The sequence below is a fragment of the Notolabrus celidotus genome, chromosome 12, assembly GCF_009762535.1.
Source record: "Notolabrus celidotus isolate fNotCel1 chromosome 12, fNotCel1.pri, whole genome shotgun sequence".
In the NCBI taxonomy this organism is placed as follows: Eukaryota; Metazoa; Chordata; class Actinopteri; order Labriformes; family Labridae; genus Notolabrus; species Notolabrus celidotus.
In genome coordinates, this window is record NC_048283.1 from 26,120,798 (window position 1) to 26,144,289 (window position 23,492).

The 23,492-nt window shown below is 42.9% G+C and overlaps 1 protein-coding gene across 3 annotated transcripts; it reads left to right on the forward strand.

Annotated features, from left to right (window-relative positions):
* The first annotated feature begins 670 nt into the window (after positions 1 to 670).
* LOC117822436 (E3 ubiquitin-protein ligase RNF19A-like) lies at positions 671 to 22,803 on the forward strand. 3 transcript variants are annotated; one of them, XM_034697148.1, is made up of 11 exons: positions 671 to 888; positions 1,463 to 1,552; positions 11,041 to 12,025; positions 12,337 to 12,545; positions 12,867 to 13,011; positions 14,727 to 14,889; positions 15,617 to 15,731; positions 16,016 to 16,177; positions 16,373 to 16,586; positions 16,706 to 16,849; positions 19,549 to 22,803. In XM_034697148.1, the coding sequence occupies exons 2-11, from the start codon at positions 1,486 to 1,488 to the stop codon at positions 20,336 to 20,338; spliced, it is 2,994 nt and encodes a 997-aa protein (XP_034553039.1). In that variant the 5' UTR covers positions 671 to 888; positions 1,463 to 1,485; the 3' UTR covers positions 20,339 to 22,803. The 3 variants fall into 3 exon arrangements, with proteins under 3 accessions (XP_034553039.1, XP_034553040.1, XP_034553041.1); XM_034697149.1 differs by having other exon boundaries at positions 1,486 to 1,552; XM_034697150.1 differs by lacking the exon at positions 1,463 to 1,552 and having other exon boundaries at positions 673 to 888; positions 19,549 to 22,801.
* The last annotated feature ends 689 nt before the right edge of the window (positions 22,804 to 23,492 follow it).

Genomic DNA, 23,492 nt, shown 5'->3' on the forward strand with positions numbered 1-23,492 from the left:
GTCTCACCCTGTCGGGATTATTTTTCCCATAACAACCTGCTAACCCTACATTATGTCTTACTTGATTGTAAAGTCTCATGCAAAACAAAAGAAAAGATGGAGGACCCAAAATGCAGACTTAAAACATTTCAGGAACAAAAGCCAAGAGAAAAATCAAAACCTACTGAAAGTAACTAACTCGGTGGGGCTCAGGTTATTCTGGTTCTTGCCTGGGTAAAGTTAGATGGGGTCGACGAGGCACCCCAAAAAAATATGTGAGAGCATTAAAAATGTTGTTTCCTCTGAAAGAGAACATATTTGCCACTATCAGAAGTTAATAGGTGTTCAGACACCTTTATCTCCCTTCAGGAATTAATAAAGTACATTCTATTCTATTCTATTCTATTCTATTCTGATAGAAACCGATTTCATCTTAACAGGGACTTTGTGAAAGTATTGTGCTTGTATACTGATTATCTATGCGTCTCAGCCTGCTTTTCGTACGTCTTTAAACGTTCCCAGTTTCCTCGACCTACTACGTTTTGCATCAGAAAAAGAAAAGTGACTCAGAAAATACATAAAAGGTGCGTCATCTGCATTTGTGACCGCAGCTCTGCTTCAGCTTTTTGCTGCTGGTTCAAGTAAGGCCTCTGAAACTTCCTTCCAAATCTCGCGATACGATTTGAATTTGTGAGCTAGAACGAGATCACGGAACAACAGCTCACTGAGCACTGTGGGAGCTGTTGTCGTTCGAAACGGAACGGATAGACTGAAGAACACAGGGGGAAAGAAGTGCCAGCAGCAGTGGAAAAGTAACCCCCGGCACCTCAGCGGCATCCCTTTCGGAAAGCAGGGGCAGCTCTTTCGCCTTTTCCCTGTCTGCTGAACAAGAGCCACAAGCAACAGACGGTACGTTCCCACCGAGCTAACCGAGCTAGCCAGCTGCTGACGCTCTCTGTGGATGTTAGCTAGCTGGCAGTCTGGTTACCTTTACTGAGGCAAGATTATACTAATGAGGAACATATGTTTACCTTTTACCAACCTCAGGGGGTTTAATGTCTGCCTCAACATTTAAAGGTGACTGTTGTGATTTGTGAGGTAACTTAAACGGACAGTTAGCACTAAGAAGCTAACCTATCAATCAATGTAGCTGTGTTCAGAAGCTCAAAGTAGGAAATCACTTCACAAAACTTCAATTTTTAATGTTATTATTAGAGTTTAAATCATGATAACGCCCATCTTTCAGCATCATGTGATTGACAGTCGCTAGGCCTTCTAGAGACGTGGGGTTTTATCTGCCTCACGTCCAGAACTACAGCTGTTTGATGGACTCGGGCTGCAGGAAAAGTTGTCATTTCAGATGTATGTTTTAATGCATTGTGTTTGTTACACAGGTGGTAATTCAAGACCTGAGAAACACCTATTGTTTTTATACAGTTGCTAGATTCTTCTCCTGAAATGCATTTGTTTTGGTGACAAACAGAGAAATGAACGTGTGGTTTGCAGATGTTGTCACGACACTTGATGCTTTCTTATGGCACACACTTCGATAAAGAAAGAGTCCACCACTCAGGTTAGTTCATGTTTACACTCAATGCACATTTTGATTTGTAGCCATACAGCTCTTGACTACACACAGGTAACACTAGAGGACCAATGTTGTCCTTGTGTCAACCTGTATGATTATGTGTCTCATAAATAGAATTAAATAGCCAAATATTGCCAACAACCATTGTCTTCCTTAAAGCTGCTATTGGTAGGAATGGTGTAAAAAACTTTACTTTTTTTCTGCTGGGTTTGGAGAAAAGGTCATAATGCCCATCGGTACCATAGACTGTATAAAATATGGACGTAGTATCCGTGACGTCACCCATCTGTTTCTGAAGTGCTGTTTTGAGGCCAATCGTCGGCGGCAGCCATATTTCTGATGTTGAGTGATTGTGACGTAAAGAGGCGGGCTTTGAGCCTCCCAGCCAATAGCTACAGTGTTCCCGCCTGTCAATCAAGTCAGCTGTGCCTCTCATCGGAAAACTTGTAATCTTAATATCTTCGAAATTGCCGCGTTAGAAAAAAAAATCACCCCCATACAGTGTGTGCAGATTGAGAAATCAGCTATCCAGACTACACTCATTTTTTGTACCAGGCAGTAAACATGTTTATTTCTGCTGTAAAGATCCTCTTTTTTGAATTGGTGTGTATGTGGTTTCCGATACTTCTGGAGCCAGGCTCAAGCGGATCCTCGATGAACTGCAGTTTTTAGCACTTCCGCATTGGACTCATATTTTTAGACCGAAGGTTGCTGCTTGATCGGTACACATCGGTAAGTGGAGTAATTTGAGACCATTGCGAAATCTTTGTGTATTCCAATGCCTTTGTATCAAGCAATGTTATTATTCCCCTTGTTCCTGTTATGACGGACCAATCATTGCTAATCTCAAATCCTCTGTCCTGATTGGTTAAGGGGTTGCCCCGATTACGTTCTCCGATTGGTTATGAGTCTGGCACTATCATGACTGCACACCCCGATCTGTGTTGGGGGGCTAAGAGGAAATCTGGTTGGGAGGGATAGTGTTGACATTTGAAGTCCCTCTCTCTGAACAGATGTTTACTCTGTAACTACCAACAGCAGCTTTAATCTGTGAAAGGTTCAAGCGTCACACAATTTGCAGGAGAATCGATATTTTGTCGCCCCTCAATGACAGCATTGTAGGTGTTCTGCTTGGCTTACCATCCTTGGATTAAGATGGACTGAAAAATCTGACTGTTTAGTGATATAAGAGATCACACAGCCAGAGGCCCGGGGTTTGTGGGAACCTCAGCGTAGTCCTGATTATACTGTGTGGCCTTGTTGCTGAATGAGTCTCCATCACTCTCTGTAATGTAGTCAAGGATGTAAAGTTTGTCACGTTGTTCGAATATAAAGTATTTTGAACATATTTTGTCCACAACTTTATGGCTGACACAACAAAGCCAAGCTAGCCAACACACTAACAAGTAATCAGATACAACTTGATAGTGACAACAACTTTAGCTAGCAGGATAAGTGAAATAGAAGGCTATAAAACCTGCTGGATGTTGTGGCTACTTCAACAAGGGAGTGGAATCAGAAGTGGGTCAACTTGAACACTACACCTGTACCTGTTGGATGAAGGATCCATATCACAGCCTGACTCTACACTGTCTGTGTATTGAAAACACATCACATCTTAACTACACAAGGATTTGGCCAGCTAGCATCATGATACCAAGCTTTACCGCTGAGTCAGACTGTCATGTTTGAGCTACAGGTGGCATCTTGCCATCAATTAGCATGAATTAACTATCCTGATCATTTTTGAAGAATTTCAAATGTCACAATAAATTGTGATGATAAAGGATTCCCTAAACTAAACTAATTTTACTGCTCACAGTTTTAGAAACACTTGAGCATGAGCCAGGTATTTTGCGTTATTTTGCACCACTCCCCTCGTACTTTTAAACTCTGCCCCTTGGCAAGTGGTGTAAATGGCCTTAATGATTATGATGAGATTGCACAACCAGATAAAACCTGTTGAGATCAAGACCTCTCTCACAAAGGTGACCTGGTCACGAGGTCAGCAGCACATGTCATGATAAATTTTGAAATCCTTTGTTTCCTTCTTATTTCAGGTGTGAGGTAGTACATCTTTTTTGAGTAAAGAAACATTTACTTAATTCCTTTATTTGGTAAGAATAAGCTACACAATGTTTGTAGCCTAATTAATTAGGATACTTATATAATCACAAAGATAACTGTATAGTTAAGATGCACTCTTCAATGCTTATAAATTGCAAGTATTATCATTATTGCAATACTGAACAGAGTTGTAGCATATGTTCCTCGTATCATCAACATCAACATAATTTAATTTTGCATCTCAAGAACCGTTATCCTCAACTGCACCGAGAGATGACACTCGATCAATGATGTGATCGATCCACGCCCACAGTTCTGTGCTGCATGTGATCCCTGGATCGATGGATAATGTATCATCATGTGTCAAATGAATGTACTGCGCAAGATCCCCGTGCAGGGTCAGGGTGTAAAGAGAGCTGGGTTTAAGTGGGTTAGGCGCCATGAAGATCCAGTGTACATATGAGTAGATGGTCCTGTGTATGAAGTCTGTAAGTGTGTACGGCTGCTTTGACTTTCTCCTATCATGCATTTATCAGCTGATGGTGTCGTGTGACAACAATCAGCATAATGTTAGCGATGCCATCTCTTTCTCTCTCTCTCTCTCTCTCTCTCTCTCTCTCTCTCTCTCTCTCTCTCTCTCTCTCTCTCTCTCTCTCTCTCTCTCTCTCTCTCTCTCTCTCTCTCTCTCTCTCACACACACACACACACACACACACACACACACACACACACACACACACACACACACACACTTTTGCTAAATGAATGGTGTGCTTGTCTGCACTACCTGTTCCATGTTGTCAAAGCTGAAGAACACCCTTTTGTTTATAGATGAATGTTGAATTGGTGTTTATATGATTGGACAAAGTTCTTTGGAGGAGGGATGTTTGGAAGAGATTCTTTCCCAGTTGATAATCAAATTCCAGCGTTTACGTTGACGGTTACATTAGACAAGTTGAACAGGACTTAAGAGACTCACTCAGTAGCTCTGCTGCAGATGGCTGGACAGGATCCAGTATTAAACATCCATGTGAGTTCTGTTTATCCCTGGGGTTGCTTTTGTTATTTAGAATTGTTTACAGAGTCACAAGGTTTTGACTAGGGATGTAGATTTGAAGTATTTTCCGTGATCGATCTTTGGAAATGTTAACGATCAATTATCGATTTATCATTAAAAAAAACGTAAATGTTCTCCATATGAAAAACAATGCCAAATGCGTTTTTTTTCCCTGAATCAAATTTTCCCTCATGACAGAATGTATATAATTCACAGCATTAAATAGCTACGGATCGTATTGAGGTGTTCAAAATGTTAAACACGTGGAATATCAACATGTGGAGCAGGCTCATAATCTCAGTGGACACAGTCATAAAAGTGAAGGCTCACACTTCAACAAGGGAACTGAACAGAAACATATTTTAGACTCACAGTGTGCAGTTTTCTGTCTACTCATTCTTATTGAGAAAAATAAGCATATGAATGCGGTCAGGTGTCAGCCAGGAGCGCAACCGGGTCAGAATCAGTCCGGCAGCGGGAAAAAAAGCGCTTGTGGAGATCTGTCACTCAGCCGCAGCCCCCAACTGAGTGACCCCGCTGAGTGTCAGGCTTTAAACTTAAAACACCTCCCTGATAGCTGAACAAAGTATGAGACCACATGATGTTTGTTCCACATGATAGAAAATCAACATCCCTAGTTTTGACCAATCAGAGTCATGTATTTAACACAACCTGAAGTAAGAAAGAGTATTCAACATAGCAGTTCGGTAAGTTGAGTTGCATCCTAGCAAACACATGCAGTTTCCTGACCTAAGTGCTTCAGTGAAAAGTTCGACAGGAAGCACCCTCAGAGACTTTTCTTACACCCAATTCTTTAAAATGTGGGAAGCAGCATGACTGGGCCAGCTTTGATTAAGAAGAGCTGCACTGCAGAGTGCTGAGAAAATATGGTCTCATTTTTATCTGCTTTCTTTTAGCCAATACTGATCCATTCAAATATGTGCTGATCAGCTCAATACTAGTCCTCAGTGTTTGTTTGTAACAAATGCAAAGTGAAATCCCCGCTGTGTATAGTAAGACCTGTTAAAGCTGGAGCAGGGTCTCGAGTATAATCTACTACTTTTGCATCCGACAAATACTTCTAGACATTAGCATGGTTAAATCAGATGAACAATAGGTAATAATGCTAACTTGATCAGATTATAATCAGATAGTTTTCTTTATCACATCCTGTGAATGAGTAGTGACTTCATGTTTGTTGTGATCTAATGGCAACACAGTGCTTACCTTAGTAACTCACACTACTGCCTGCAGACACATGATATGAGAGATTATAGAGTGAGGGGATACGCAGCCAGCTGTGTTTTCTGAGTCATTTTGATCAGAAATAAATTGCAATGTCCTGATTTTTCATTTGAATATATATTAATTTTTTTCATAGCTAATAAGCTATGAGAGTAACCGAGTCCTGTGCATGTCAACAGGGATGACGGTGTGCTAGCAAACGCGCATGTAACTTAGTGTTTCTGCGCATTATTGCTTCGCTTAAATGTACACTACCAGTCAAACGTTTGGACACACCTTCTCACTCAATGTTTTTTATTTGTATTAATTATTTTTAACATTGTAGATTAATACTGAAGACATCAAAACCATGAAATAATCTGGTTTTACAACAGTAGTCTAATAGGGCTATCCATTGTGTACTAACCCTACCTCTGAACAACACAACTGATGGTCTCAAACACATTAAGAAGGCAAGTCCTTCTACAAATGATCTCTTGACAAGGCTCATGTTAATTAGAAATCATTCCAGGAGACCACTTCATGAAGCAGACTGAGAGAATACCAAGAGTATGCAAAGCTGTCATGAAGGAAAAAGGGGGCTACTTTACAGAATCTAAAATATAAAACATATTCTGCTTTGTTTAACACTTTTTTTTTAATTAAATAATTTCATATATGTTCTTTCATAGTTTTGGGGTCTTTGGTATTAATCTACAGTGTTTCAAATAATTAAAATAAATACAAACCCTTGAATGAGAGGGTGTTTCCAAACTTTTGACTGGTAGTGTATATACTTAGAATTGAAAGAAAAATGAGATGAGAAAATATTTTTTTGTGTGAAAATTCATAAATAAATTGGAAAACCTTATAATATATAATTAGTAAAATACTTCCTGCACCGTTTGCTCTCTCAGCTGAGCAGAAATGCCAGGCTGCTTACCTCATTTCCTCTCCTCTCGAGTGAAGTGACATAATAAAAAGAGAAGGAGGGGTCAGATGAAAACTGTACTTGCTTTCTTTTGCTTTTTCCTTTTCTTCTTCCTGCCAGCATGTTCTGCCTTTTTTTCCCCTCATTGAACAATCTTTTTTCTGTTCACAGTGCTGAAGTGGGTCATTTCTCAACATCTTTCCACCCTTTGATCCCATATGCTCAAACGCTCCTCTACTTGTTGATTAATTTCCCTTTTGAATGTTTTCACTTGAGGCACCACTTCAAGGCTCCCTCTCATTTAAAAGCAGCGACCGACCACGCCCTCGGTTTTCAGCTTGCGCCACACTTTGCTGACAAGGGAGGAACAATGTTTGAGTTTCATCCAACATCGATCAATAGTTGCCCTGCGTTCTGCCTGGAGGTTGCTCTGTGTCCGTTCATGATGTGGTAGCAACTCTGCTAATGCATTCTCTGTCCCTAGCCCCATAGAAACCCAGGAATGTGCACGGAGGCAGTATTACGCAGGAGACAGGCAGGCCGGGAATGCAGCTAGAGAGATACTGACTGGACGGTGACACTGGCACAGCTCCTACTTGATTTATTTATTTATTCAGTCAGTGTCTTTCCTGTCATTGCTGTTATCTCCCTGTCTCTACATCTGTCTGTCTACCAGGTCTCGTTTGATCCTGTTGTGTCTGCTCGTACGACGGTTAAGCTTTCAGTCACATTGAAACTTCCAACTGTTGTCTATCCGTTTCAAAGTGTTTCATCAAGCGGTGGGGATTCCTTGGTGACTCACGATTTTCTAAAAATAGAAAAACAAGCAAAAAAATCAAACAAAACCGACATCTGGTTCCAACCTCCTCTGTTCTCCGTGTGTCTACATCAGATGTATGGAAACATCTGGACCAGAAAGTGGTGTCTTGGCTGTGTGAGAGTTCTCCGGGAGTATTAAGCACCGGTTCCAACTTGGAACTTTTTTTTACTCTCTAGTAAATAATGGAATCAGAATCAAGAATTGAAAAACACTTGAATCAATAAGTGGAATCAGACCCCATAAGATTGAAATGGTCCTTTTAAAAAGACTGCGTGTGACAGAGCAGAGAGAACACAGCTAAGATTTTATTGGTACAAACAACATTATCTGTTCTGCTTATTGATCACATTCATTATCAACTCCCATGAATTTTCCACAGCCTGCATCCTTTGTTCTAATCCTAACATAGGATAGGACATATGTACCTTGACTACTCGACCAGTGTTTTGGTTTAAAGAGTGACCCTATTAACTGGTGACGCTCAGTTCCAACAGCTGTTGATACCTCTCGCAAATGCCGGCTTTTGTTTTTTAAAGAAATTCAACATATTCAACAATATATTGAAAAAAAAACTCTGACTCTTCTCTTGTGTCAACCACCCAATCATTTAACTTAAAATCACCAGATAACAGAGTCACTCTTGAAACTGAAATACCGGCAGTGGAGAGCATCAAACACGTGGCTCCGTCAACAAACAGTTCATCATGTTGCACACAGCCACAGACACTGCCCGTTGCACTGTTTGTTTTTGTTTTTTTTCTATGTATAATTTTTTATATTGGGGCATTTTTGCCTTTAATGGATAGGACAGCTGAAGAGAGACAGGGAATGTGGGGAGCAGAGAGTGGGGGAGGACATGCAGTAAATTGTAGTAAATTGTCGAGGCTGGAATCGAACCTGCGACCTCTGCGTTGAGAGTTATAGCTTCTGTACATGGGGCGCAGGCTTGAAGCCAAATTCCACCAGATCCGTGTCCGGTCTAACTCCGATCCGTCAGGGCACCAGATCTGATAGGTTTCTATTCTAGTTAATCTGTTAACCCCCACTGGATGGGGGGAACGGCTGCGTATCTGATCCGGCAGGTCGGAACACAACGGATCAGATATGCATGACTTCTATTTTTGCCGGATCCTGGAGCGCAACACATCAATCTCAACTGAGCAGATAGAGCGGGACAGGAAGTCAGGCACCAAAACAAAATGAAAACATCCGGTTAATTTTCAGAATAAAGCACTCTGTGTTATCGTTAGATCGTTGTAACTTAACTATGACAACAAAATGTCATTTTGAGCGGAGCCAGGCCTGGAGACAACAGGTGAGAGTTTTTCAGAGGACCATAAAGACAACATGGATGAGGAGAGGAGGAGGAGAATCCTTGATTCGGTTATTACCGCAGGAAATCCTCGGTCACATGACTCTAGCTGTCTGGCGGTCCTGCTCCGCAGTGGATCGGAGATGGACTGGACATGGACCAAGTGAAAGTCCTGTGTTAGACCGCCATGCCAACTGCGCCCCGCACTGTTTGTTTAAAACCAAGCCACTTTTCTAGATGAATGAAACGTGGTATTCAAACAAAATCCAGCAATGCCATCCAAGTTTTTTAGAGTGTAAACTTTGTAAAACAATCATAATATAACCTCCTGTTTTTAGCCGTGCTCGCTTGACCATCACTGAGAATTTGTATCCCTAAATTAATAGTTTTTCCGCCCTTACTTTCTAAATCTTGAAACAGGATAATTCATTCCACACTAGAGTTGCTGCAAGACTTCTGTCCCGGGCAGTAACACAATGTGTATTTGTGGGTGGTCCCATTTTGGCCCTCTCACATGTAAACCCCACAAACACAACCACACACTGCATACCGCTATAGAAACACAGGTCACTATTTAGACTGCGGGTTAAATTTAGAATCCAAGTTCTAATTATTAACTGAGAGGAATGAAGGGCATTCTTCTGTCCTGGTGACTCTCCCTCTGTGGCCCTCTCCCTCCTGTTACACTGCCAGACGACAACTACGCAGATGAACTGTGCTCGCCCCAGAGACACAAAAGGTTTGGGTCTGAAGGTTTGCCCTTCCGGTTTCACAAAGGGGAAGTCTGCACATGTCACATTGTTGATCTATGTGCTTTTAAAGGCTTTCAAAAAGCACGTGTGTCGTAAAGTTTGGGTTCAGCTTTCCCTCCTGAACAAGAATAATTTGTGCCAGACGGGCTGTAATCCCAGGAATCCACAAGTTCAAGAAGGTTTTACGTCTATTGCATTACAAAAACAAACGAGTAAACAATCTTACCAGGGCACACGACCCTCCTGCCCCAAGTCTTGAATATTTTCCTACATGGATGTAAGTGAGATACAAAGTGCAGCGTGGTTCTCAGCTGGTGTAGTGTGAGTTGTACTCTCCCCAGCAGCAGCAGGTCAGCCGAGGTCACTCCTGGATCCACTCTCCCTCTGGAATTCCTTATGAACTCTGTCCTCAAGGAAATGTGTGGCACACCCACAAGCTCTCGTATTTCTGCGTGCTTTCTGTTCATTTGCAAGCTAACTACACTTAAGAATGACCCGTTCATGTCATGCACAGGTCATTCTCAAACGTAAATTTGGATTGACTAATACTGAAAATCACTTAAGGGCCTTACACCTTTGTTTACATAAAAATGGTCTGACTGTTTAACATCATATTTTTTAAAGATGCTAAAAAGGCACATAGTGGCCTTTAAAACTGACTTTTATTGTATGGTTTTGTGGAATACTTTATTCTGACTAGCCATCAGGGCATAACAGAGGTCTGCTATTTCTTGATAGCTGACCATGTATATGAAGAACAGACTGTTGCTGGAGCTGCAGCTCTAATCTCAGACTCTGGAGGACTAACTATTAACGTATCAATCCCAGAAATGAAGTCCAGTTAATTTGACGTGAATTTTTCTGTAATTTTTATTTAACAGTAACCAGTAACTGTTTTAGTTCTGATCTGCTGTCATTTAGGACGGGGAAAACGTGTTATCAGATGGTGCCTGAGAACATTTAGGGAAACGTTTACTGCTCAGCTTTGCAAGCCTGTTCTCTGCCAGCTGTCATTCAACTTGAGCAAAATGTAAACAACCAGCAACACTTACATTGAATCAAAGAAGTAGAATATTGACATCAATGAGCTTCATGTTGTGGGTTTTAGTCATAATGTAGATGCACGGTTGTCACAGTTTTATCACCCTTCTCTTTGCATTAGAATCTTTTCTTAAGTATGTCGAAAATCATCGGACACTTTTGATGTTACAAACAAATATGAGTATGGGTCTGTTGAGTCACAGAACATAAATGTTATTTAGAGAATAAATAAACCTTTATTTCCTCTCTTTCCTTTTCTTCTCTTCTAGGTTCTGTTGCATCTGTTTTGTGGCAGGAGACCCCCCCGTCCGCCAAAATCAGGCTATTAGATGTGACCACGAGGTTGATCAGGAGAAGCCATCATGTCTTAAACCCAGACGGGCCCTCCGGAGCCCTGTCCCCCCACCCTGGCCCCCCTACCCCCTCTCCCATCCACCACCTCACCCCCTCTCCCAGTCCCATCCCCCTTCCAGACCTCCCTGCACATGTACAGGGCAGGATTCCCAGCTCAGGCTCCCCACTGGGACACTCCTCTCCATCCTCTGGAGAGATGAGCCTGCAGAAGCACCAGCCTCTGGGTGTAGGGGACGGGGTGATGGGTTCTGACAGGGACCTGCAGTCAACTGCATCCTCCATCTCTTTACCTTCTGTGAAGAAGGCCCCGAAGAAGAGGCGCCTCTCCCTCGCCTCTTTATTCAGACGGCGAGGCCGAGAACCCAAACCAGGGCGCCAAAGGTCCAGAGAACTCCACCATCCTGGGTCTGGGGGATTCGGAGGGGTGGATGCAATTGCTAGCATCGAGAGCATCCACTCAGAAATGTGTAATGAAAGGAACTCTGCTTTGTACTCCTCCGCTGGGATCGGGGCTGCCTCTGGTGCTGCAGCCTCCATCTCATCCGCTTCAGGAACTTCTTCCTCGTTGTCCTCCTCGTCTTCCAGGGTGGGGGGCGGGGTAGGGGCTGAGCTCCTAGAGTGCCCGCTGTGCCTTCTACGCCACTCCAGGGAGCACTTCCCTGACATCATGACCTGTCCACACCGCTCCTGCATCGATTGCCTGCGCCAATACCTGCGGATCGAGATCTCCGAATCACGCGTCAACATCAGCTGCCCCGAGTGCTCGGAGCGCTTCAACCCACACGACATCCGCATGATCCTGGGAGACCAGTCACTTATGGACAAATACGAGGAGTTCATGCTGAGGAGGTGGCTGGTGGCTGACCCTGACTGCCGCTGGTGTCCTGCACCAGACTGCGGGTAAGAAGTGAATCACACACAGCAACAACCAACTCACCTCAAGTGTCTTAACGTCTCTTTTAGTCAGAAGACACCTCAAGCTTTTTTATGGATTTTCAATATTTATTAACTCTGAAAACAACATTGTGATTGTCTTTTTATCAAGTGGCCTTTTTTCACTGCAAACACCACTTTCATTGATATGCACCATTGGCTTGCAACGTGCTTCTTTCCTTCCTTGGTTAAAGCACACACGGTGTATTCTGTGATGTCTTTATTGTGTATTCAATCTTAACTCTTCCCTGTTAAACTTGTTTCATATCTTCTCCCAGGTATGCAGTGATCGCCTTTGGGTGTGCAAGCTGTCCTAAGATCACCTGTGGCAGAGAAGGCTGCGGTACAGAGTTCTGTTACCACTGTAAGCAGCTCTGGCATCCCAACCAGACCTGCGACGCAGCACGACAGCAGAGAGCCCAGAGCCTTCGCCTGAGGACGGTCCGCTCATCGTCCCTCAGCTACAGTCAAGAAAGTGGAGCTGCAGGTTGGTTGACTGAAAACACAAGTTACATGACAGCCTATTAGCCAAGTCTTCTGTGTTTACAACCTTCATACATTTTTAAACATGAGCATAGACCGTATCCAGTACACTACCAGCTAGGCGATGTTGCATTGATGAAGGAAGGATAAGAAAAGTGATGCTGATGATGAAGTTTTTCAGTCTATGTTTAAACAAACTTTGACAGCTGGACTGTGTTGAAGTTCTCAAAGATGTCTCCTTTCTCTTTAGAGAGACGTATTAAGTTCAGTTGATAGCAGTGATACGACCGGTCAGTGAATATACATTGTCCCATTTTCTCTCTAGCTGATGACATCAAGCCGTGTCCGCGCTGTGCCGCTTATATCATCAAGATGAACGACGGCAGCTGTAACCACATGACGTGTGCTGTTTGTGGCTGTGAGTTCTGTTGGCTCTGCATGAAGGAGATCTCAGACCTGCACTACCTGAGGTCAGTACACCAACAAGCATACACGCACGCACGAGAACAAGCTTTGGCGACTTTGAGGCTGTTTAGAGTTATCATGAGGCCCGGGTCATTATATCGCAAATCAACAGATCTTAGCTTGTTTTCTTTCCTCTTCACTCAGTGTGGAAATAAACACACTGCCTCTTTCACATTAACAACACTTTTTAGAGTCTCTCTTTACTTTGAAAGTACACACACAAACAATAGAGTGATTAACACACAGATCCATGTGTGCTGCTTCATTATTCACTGTGAAGATCTGCCCATGGATCAAGTCTTACGCCCACAACTTCTTCCTGAATGGGCTTGTCCTGTGTTGAGCAATTCAAATGTAGACTCTTTAAATAAATACAGCACACTGCTCTCATGCATCAACTTCAGTTTCACAAGGGCTGAGATCTATTAATTCACTATCATAGGTGAGTGGTCTGTTTCTCATTCCCTTGATAAGGGGGACTTTCTGTTTTGTTTTTTAAGTGGCTCAGGACATGTGAGTACACTGCAACATGAATGTTAACAGATACATCCAAGACCACCTCAGAATGTAACCTGAGTAATTGGATCTCAATGTGGCCATAATATGCCTGAGTTAGAGTATATATATATATATAAGTTAATTTAAATATTTTCACCTTTATTTTCTTGTAAGGAATTTTTGAGAGTTTATGAAACAGAAGGGAATTAATACCAAGTCCTTAATAAGCAAAAAAGACCATTAACGAGGAGATTGATTATTTCTTTGGGTGATTTCTGACACTGTTTGGTCACATTTTCCACAAAAATAAAGTGACAGTGAGTGATATTTTTGACTATTAAAAGTAAACGGTATGATCTTGTTTTTGGTCAATCAACACTATCTTTACATGTGCAGAACAAGATCTTCAAATGAATCAAAATGGGTCACCAAGATCTACACTTAATTAAAGTTCCTCATAGAAGCTGTAATATACACTACCAGTCAAAAGTTTGGAAACACCTTCTCATTCAAGGGTTTATACTTATTGTAATTATTTGAAACACTGTAGATTAATACCAAAGACATCAAAACTATGAAAGGACATATATGGAATTATTTAATGAACAAAAAAGTGTTAAACAAAGCAGAATATGTTTTATATTTTAGATTCTGTAAAGTAGCCCCCTTTTTCCTTCATGACAGCTTTGCATACTCTTGGTATTCTCTCAGTCTGCTTCATGAAGTGGTCTCCTGGAATGGTTTCTTATTAACATGAGCCTTGTCAAGAGTTCATTTGTAGAAGGACTTGCCTTCTTAATGTGTTTGAGACCACCAGTTGTGTTGTTCAGAGGTACCGTTAGAACACAATGAATAGCCCTATTTGATTACTGTTGTAAACCATATTATGGCAAAACCATATTATTTCAGAGTTTTGATGTCTTCAGTATTAATCTACAATGATGAAAATAATTAAAATAAATAAAAAACACTGAATGAGAAGGTGTGTCCAAACTTTTGACTGGTAGTGTATGTGTATAATATTATCATCACTAGGAATAGTTTTAGGCCGGGTTTCACTCCTCCAGGATGGACATGAGGCTAGACAGTAAACTGAAGTAGTGAGTCCCTACTACAAAAACTTTTTCTTTAAGGTGAAGAAACTGAAGACTTGTGACAGCACTCAGTGTGTGAAAGTAGATTATATTATATTTCAACTCTTTCTTTTCTTTCTCTGTCTCAGTCCCTCAGGCTGTACTTTTTGGGGGAAGAAGCCATGGAGCAGGAAGAAGAAGATCCTTTGGCAGTTAGGAACCCTTGTGGGTGCTCCCGTTGGCATCGCGCTCATTGCTGGCATCGCCATCCCCGCTATGATCATAGGCATTCCTGTGTATGTGGGGAGGAAGGTAAGGCTGTGGAGACAAACTTAGTAGCAGTGATGTAGAACAAATGCAAGTTTTCACTGAAACAATCAGGCAGGACATTTAAGAGTTCATATTTCAGTGAAATAAAAAAAGAAAAACGGAAACTCAAAGCTCACCAACGAGAAGCCAAAGCCAGCCGACTCTTGTTCTTCAATGAAACCAGACAGATTCTGTAGTGACTGCATGACACATGTGAGCATGAATCATCTGCATCCCATAAAACCTGGGAGAATGTAGCTGTTCACACTAAAGGTTAAATCTTCTTCCTGCTGACTCACGACTCTAATTCTCTGAATCCTCGGCCATTTTCTGTGCTGCACGGACACAGGTCAAGACGACTTTACTCTCATTTTGACAAGTGGTGTTTGTTGCGTTGCAATTTTTTGGTACTGATGTGAATGTCTTGGTTTAGTAACAGCACCAAACTGTCAACCCATTGTACTAAAAATCTCTTACATCATATTAATTTGGTTTCCATTGCTCATGCTCATGTTGACATCTAAAAATAAAGAAAGTAACCTTCAACCTGCACAAGTCAAAAGAAGCTGTATCACTGATGTCGTTGTAACAGAATCAGTGAGTGTACTACTGTCTTCATCTTAATGTAGAGTCTTAAAATCCTCAACACCAGATCTCAGCAGGTGTGGATGTAGCTGTGAGTTTCCTCTCTCCGATCGTGTGACTCACTCCACTTCTGTCTCTCTGTCAGATCCACAACCGCTACGAAGGCAAAGATATTTCCAACCACAAGAGGAACCTGGTAATCGCTGGTGGAGTGACCCTCTCTGTCATCGTGTCTCCAGTGGTGGCTGCAGTCACTGTCGGTAAGTCCGTCCTCCTGCCTTCTCCTTCTCTTATGCATCATACATCCTAACTGACCCGTCCTTGTTTGACCTTAATAACTTCGGATATTTCTTTGGTGGAATCTTTTACTTTATAATATGCAGAAGATTGTTTTCTAAGTAAATAAGATTTCTTATGAGCTATTGCATGAAAATGTGACAGTTAAAGATTTGAAGTGCTCTCTCTGCATCAGCTGAAGTGGCCTCCCCTGTTAATCTTCCTGTGCCTTGGTCTAACACGTCCTAACATTTCTCTTCCCCTTAAGGAATTGGAGTTCCCATCATGCTGGCGTACGTCTATGGTGTCGTGCCCATCTCACTGTGCCGTAGTGGCGGCTGTGGCGTCTCAGCAGGGAACGGTAAAGGAGTTCGCATAGAGTTTGACGACGAGAATGATATGAATGTTGGCAGTGGGGCCGCTGCCACAGGTAAGTTTTTGTGACCTTTTGTGTTTCTGGCTTTAATCGACTGACGTAGTCCCTGTCCTCAAAGATCTGCTACTGGTTTTAGAGATGTCGAGTTCTTTTAGTGTCTTAAACCCAAACGTTAATTCATATCAGCTTCATCAGGCACATCAACCCCTTTTTATATTTTGTTATTCATGATTTTTGTTTCCTTTTAAGATACGACATCTGTGGCTGACACCAGGAACAACCCCAGTATAGGTGAAGGCAGTGTCGGGGGGCTCACGGGAAGTCTAAGTGCCAGTGGCAGCCACATAGACCGGCTAGGGGCCATCAGGGACAACCTGAGTGAGACAGCATCTACCATGGCCCTGGCCGGAGCCAGCATCACAGGCAGCCTCTCTGGCAGCGCCATGGTCAATTACTTAAATAGGTACACACACAGCAGCAGCACACGCACTCTGATATGAAATGAAGAGTTAAATTCAGTGCAGACTGAATGTTACTGAGCTTTGCTGCATTCTCTAAATATCTCCTGTCACGTGTCATTAGGCTGGAGGTGCAGGCTGATGTGCAGAAGGAGCGCTGCAGTCTTAGCGGCGAGTCGGGCACGGTCAGTCTGGGTACAATCAGCGACAACGCTAGCACCAAAGCAATGGCTGGATCCATTCTTAACGCCTACATACCACTCGACAGGTGAGAATCATCAGCTCTTGATTCTAAAGTTTCTTCATTAGGAGGATGTGTTTGTTTCTGTATCTGGAGTCTGTCCAGGAATCTGTGATATGAATCTGTAGAATGAAAGAAATACTGCAGTGTTGTTCTTCTGCCAAGTGAGCCAACAGTCAAGGCACAGTGAGGTTAGAGGAACATCCTGATTGGTTGTTCATTGTCAGGAATTTATTGACAACGTGGGGCCAGATCCTTCCTCTGTTGCTCCAGTGGAGACTATAAACTCCTTATCATGGAAACTTTGAAACAGAGTAACATCGTAATGCTATAAACAAACCTGCTTCAGAAGAAATTACATTATATATGCATCTGGTTTTTAACAGGCCGTTACTCTGTTTCCCTAAGGGTCTGACCAATACCTCAAAAAGTCAATCCCACCCCCCGAGGTTATACTTACACTCTTAAGATTGTTCACTACTCCAGTAAAGAGAGCTTTGGCAAAATGAGACGCAGTGTCTTTAGTCCGTGGTGCAGTTTGGTTCAGCTCTGAGCCAGAAAGTTAGAGCTATGATTCTAAGTCTAAACATTGCTTGTTTGACCTACAGCAGATAGAATATGACAATAGGTTAAACCAAGATAAGCTTGTACTAGGGATGTCAACAATTAATCGGGTATCGATTAATTGATGAAGAACTTGCTGGAACACCTTTTTTTTGTTTTGGTTTTCTATCACGTGGAACAAACATCATGTAGTCTCATATTTCGTTCAGCTATCAGGGAGGTGTTTTACGTTTAAAGCATGTTTTCGATGTGAACCAGCTGACTGGAGGTGTTGTGCACAGCGGAGACGCTCAGCTGGGGGTTGCGGCTGAGTGACGGGTCTCCACCATAGACTGTATAAATAATGAACGTAGTATCCGTGACATAACCCATCTGTTTCTGTAGCGCTGTTTCGAGGCCAATAGTCGGCTGCAGCCATATTGCTGCTGTCAAGCGATTGTGACGTAAAGATGTGGGCTTTGAGCCTCCTAGCCAACAGCTGCAGTGTTCCTGCCTGTCAATCAAGGGCAGGAACAAGGTGTCTCTCATTGGAAAACTCATAATCTCAATATCTTCGAAATTGCCGCGTTAGAAAAAAATTCATTCCCCCTACAGTGTGTGCCGATCAAGAAATCAGCAATCCAGACTACACTCGTCTTTTGTACCAGGCAGTAAACATGTTTATTTCTGCTGTAAAGATCGGCTTCTTTGAATTGATGTGTATGTGGTTTACGGTACTTCTGGAGCCAGCCTCAAGCGGATCCTTGATGAACTGCAGTTTTTAGCACTTCCGCATTGGACTCATATTTTAAACCCGCAGGTTGCCGCTTGGTCTCCACGAGCACTTTTTTTCTTGGCGGCAGGACTGATTATGACCCGGTTGCGCTCCCGGCTGACACCTGACCACGTACACATACTTATTTTTCTACGTACGAGTAGACAGAAAACTGGACTCTGAGTCTGAAATATGTTTCTGTTCAGTTCGCTTGTTGCAGTAAATTCACATGTTGTAGTCTGAGCCTTCACTTTTGTACAGAGAGTATGAGCCTGCTCCACACGTTGATATTCATTGTTTCACATTTTGAACACCTCAATATGATCCGTAGCTATTCAATACTGTCAGTTATATACATTCTGTCGTGAAGGAAAATTTGATTCAGGGGAAAAACGCAAATGGCTTTGTTTCTGACATGGAAAACGCTAATCCATAATTGATCGTTAACACTTCCAAAGATCGATCATAGAAAATACTTGAAATCTACATCCCTAGCTTGTACAGGTACCATCTTGTGGTGTCAAGAGGATGAGGGGGTTAAAGGGTGTTTCTTTCATTTCTAAAGTTCTTTCTCTTCAGCTGTACCGAAGACATCAAAGTTTCGAAAACATCCAAGAAGTTATAATATGATCTTCCCCCAAACTTTGAAACTGGATGCACGTTTTAAATGAGTTGCAAAAATTGAACGTGGAAGCTTTGACTGTCTCCCTTTCACTGTCGTTACTTGTTTTGGATGCAGGCGTATATTAGGATTAGAGCAGTGAACGGTTTCACCTGATCAAAGGTGTCCCTGTAAAGGAGGATACTCAGTGCTGAGCATCAAGTACATATCCAGAAATGTTAAGTTTCACATTACATTCAGTGCATCGTTGCTAATGATGTCTTTCAGGCTGTTCCCCTCAAATGAACTTGAGCCTCCCTCTCACACTGACAGAAGACAAAAAGCCTCACCCTCTGGAAACACTCTGGTTTATGCAACACTCGCCCTCAGTGATGAATGCTTTTTTCCACTGATCTCAACACATGTTTGAACATATGTCAGAGTGAAATAAAGAAACACAGCACAAAGCAGCTACACCCTGAGCAACAACATCGCAGTCATCAACAAGTGTACTTGCTGATTCTCCAGACAATGACCGGCCTGTTCCCACATGGGCTCACTCACACAGAACAGGCTTTGTGCTCAGAAGCTTGAGGAGTTAGATCTGTTCTATGTTAGATTGTGTTGTGGATATCTGTGTTCTCACAGACAGCTCTTCCAGGTAATGTTGTTTAAGTTCCAGGTTGATTGGATGCATGTGTGAAATAAACGTATGCCCCTTACACAAATCGACACCTACACACAGAACCTTTAAAACTTTCCTTCACTGTCTCACTGTCCCGTGCTTCTCTGTCCTCTCATTATCAGGGATGGGAACAGTATGGAAGTCCAGGTTGACATTGAATCCAAACCCGGAAAGCTTCGGCACCACAGCGGCAGCAGCAGCGTAGATGACGGCAGCCATGTTGGCCGCTGCGGCTGGACCTACCCCTCCAACAGTTTAACCTCCTCAGAATGCAAGGGGACCTCGGCTAAGTGGGCCAAAGAGGCCTCCTGCTCCTCTTCCTCCAGCTCAGGGGGCAAAAAAAGCAAAGGAAAGCTACGCAAGAAAGGCGGAGGAGGCACCAAGATAAACGAGACACGAGAGGACATGGACGCTCAGCTGCTGGAGCAGCAGAGCACCAACTCCTCAGAGTTCGACTCTCCCTCCCTGAGCGGCAGCCTACCATCTGTGGCTGACTCCCACTCCAGCCACTTCTCTGAGTTCAGCTGCTCTGATCTGGAAAGCATGAAGACATCCTGTAGCCACGGCTCCTGTGGAGGAGAATACCACACACGCTTCGCCAACGTCAGCCCCCTACCTGAGGTGGAGAACGATCGTCTGGAGACCTGCCCGGCTTCCTCTTCTTCCCCACAGAGCAAAGGAGCTGTGTTCCCGCCCCAATCCCCCACCTCCTCCCTCGGCCACGGCGCAGAGCTCTCCCCTCTCTGCTTCATAATGGAGGAGAATGTCAACCTGGTGTGCCCCGCTGAGCTGGACTCTCACAGCAACACCAGAGAGCTGCTTAAAGAAACCAACAACAACCACCAACAACCACCACAACACCCAGCACAGACCCAGCAGCCCAAGAACTCCTGCATACAGACAGACATATAAAATCTCAATACCTTAAGTGCTACACAGACGCTTTTTAAATTTCATTTTGTTCCTCCACTAAACAAATTAAAGCTTACACTTTGATCTGCATTCTGTTCCTCCCTCACGGAGGAGATGTGTTAGTTTAAACCTTTGAGTTCAGCAGTGTGTCCATCGACTGTCAGAGGGCTGTCAAGTTTTAAGGAGGATCCCAAAGTGCAGCCATATGAGACATGTAAAGGTTGTGAATGCTCGTGTTCCTTCCTGTGGGGCCCAATGACTGCTGACACTTTATGACAGTTCACTCACTCACCACCTCTAACAGAGACAGCTCACTGATTCGGCTGCTGTCCCGTCGGTCTGTGTAGGTTCATTTAAAAACCACTGTGCCAGTTATGCTAACGTTTGATTTTGGCTGGAAATAGAGATGCAACTTCACGCAGGACTTGTTATGTTACAGCTTTCTAGAAGCGAACTCGAACAGGGACCAGACAATGTGACTCACCATTTCCTTTTTTATATCGCCCCTCAAATTCATTAGTAACAGAGGAACCTTTGCGTTTTCGTCTGTCTTCATTACCAGACTTCCCCCCCTGAATGATTGTTGGAGATGACCCCCTTTAATGTAAACTACAAGTCCTGTGCTTGTAGGGGTGGTTCAGACTTCCTTCTGGTGCAGCTGTGTGCGGTCACTGTGGATGCAGTTTGGAGTAAAACAGCCTTAAAGCCGATGAAAACGTACATATCAGTTTAAATGTTATCAGTCCTTTTGTCAACCGTACAAGCTCCACGCTCCTGGCATGTTGTGCACTGACTGTCACACATATAACAAAACCAGCTGTTTGTGGTTCACAACACTGATGATCAACTTCTCAGAACATTTCCGGATACTGCATTCCAGCTAGACTCTCGCTGAGATGAAATGATCAGGAATGAGAGCACAGATCTCTGCCGGTTGTCTCTCTCTGCAAAGTTTTATTACCTTCTTTGATGTGTTGACATGAACAGCTGGTCTGGCGGTGCATTGCATTCGTGAGAGTACTAAACCATTGTAAGGTTAAAAAACATAGTGCCAAAGAAAAGGGCTGTCGAACAGTGAGGGTTTAAAACGTAAAGGTGCGTCTTGTTTCGCGTGGCTTTGTTCTGTTTTACTCCAAACTCAACCAACAGCTTCAACACCAGCTCTCCTACCTGTGGTATACACTCGCTGTTACACAAGCCCACCTGAGGAGATCTCAAACACCCCTCATCCAGAATCATCTGCCTCTAAATTCAACTCCCAACACAAGTGGGATCTCTTTAGATGGATGTGCACCCAGCCTTTCAGCTGCTTTGTATTAAAGCCTGCAGCTGATTACTTTAGAGGCCCAGCTATGTGGAGGCCACGGTCTTAGCGATGATGCTGAAAGCAGTTATGTTAGCATTAACCAACGGGTGGATCAATTCTATGCGATTGTATCAAGAAAATATTTTTGTCCTGCTTTGAGGTGATCCATCCAGTCTGATGGTCTTGCCTCCCTGAGTCAGAGAGCTCTGATATCTTTCTTTGTTAACTCATGGTGCCTTCAAGAAGCTGTGTTCTCTGTTCGTCTCACCCCCTCCTCTCTCTCTCTCTGTCCTCACCACTCAACACATAGAAAACACATCATAGGTTTGCAAAATGCCTGTCTGTGGAGGAAGGATGCTCACTGACAGGACATACTGTGGCAGACTTGGTAAATGAAGACTGCAATTGCCTACCAAAGACAGCACTCGGGCTCTTGTTAAATCTTATACCTTTGACTTGTCACCTGTAGACAGTCTGGTTTATCCTTTTTACACCATGGGGATGAATGGAGCCAAGAAACATGCAGACGGTGGTTAGGTTCATGCCTCCCAAATGCTACGCAAACACCTGTGGTTCCAGAGAGGGGTGAGACTCCTGCACTGCTACCCGTGTTTCTTCTAACCTTTCCGTTCAATGAGGTTTTACTGAGTACGCAGGTTTTGAATGGGTTTCTTCCCCATCGACTTGTCTTGTGATTCCTGTTTGTTTTGCCAATCGGTGCTGCAGAGCAGACTTGAAGTCGACTTCTGCTTCCAACACTTCTCTCTGAAGTGTTCGCTAAAGCTTCTCTTCACTGCTCAGTGGTACGCTTTTTTTGATGCCACTGAGTCAGCTCAGGTGAACCTCTCTACCAGGTAGGTAAAAGCATCTTGAATAGTATTTTGACCCAGGTCTGTTTCTGAATGAACACTTGGTTTGGTTCAACAGATGATGCTACATGCTGCAGTCCTCCTATTCATTGAAGCAAAGTGTATTTTTTATTCCTCCTGAGTTCTCTCATTCTTCACCAAAACTCCAGTTTCTTGATCCTAATTTGAACACTAGTGCCAGATATAATTTGTGCAGAATGGCATAAGGTATTTGTATATGTGTTTGGTAATTTGCTTTATTATATGCGTGTAAATGCATATCATAAAAATAAAACTCAAACAAAAACATGGAGTGTCGTCCTGTCATTTCTCAGGTTAACGCTGCTGTTGGTGAGAATGGTGTAAAAAACGTTTTTTTTCTGCTTCGTTGGAGAAAAGGTCATAATACCATCGGTACTCATCTGTAAGTGAAGTTATTAGAGATTATGGCGAAATCTCTGTGTTTTCCAATGCCTTTGTATCAAGCAATTTTATTATTTCCCTCGTTCCCGTTATGACGGACCAATCAGCTATGATATAGGTGCCAAACACTTGTGACCCCCACTGTCCCTCAAAGTGATTTCATGTGGCTTCATTTAGCTGGTCTGCAGAAAATGAGCCTACCTATATAAGCATGCGGCTGTGTTTCCTGTGCCGTTATGAATTAACCTACTGCTACTGATGCTTTTGATAATTAACTGTTCACTAACCCTAAACTTAGGAGTCATCTGACAAAAAGAAAGGCAGAAAGCTCATTACATTTTCTATTTTCAAGGTTTTATTTCAAGTTTAGCTGATATTTTTGTTTATATTTTTTACTAAAAAGGGCAAAATGTACGGTTTTTCGATAACTTGGGAAAAAAAAAAGATTCTGGAAGACATCTCATGACCCCCCCATTTGTGTCTTGCGACCCCCCAGGGGGTCCCAACCCACACTTTGGGAACCCCTGCTTTAAATAATCATTGTAATACATTTTAGCATCACAGAGAAGTGAGCCTC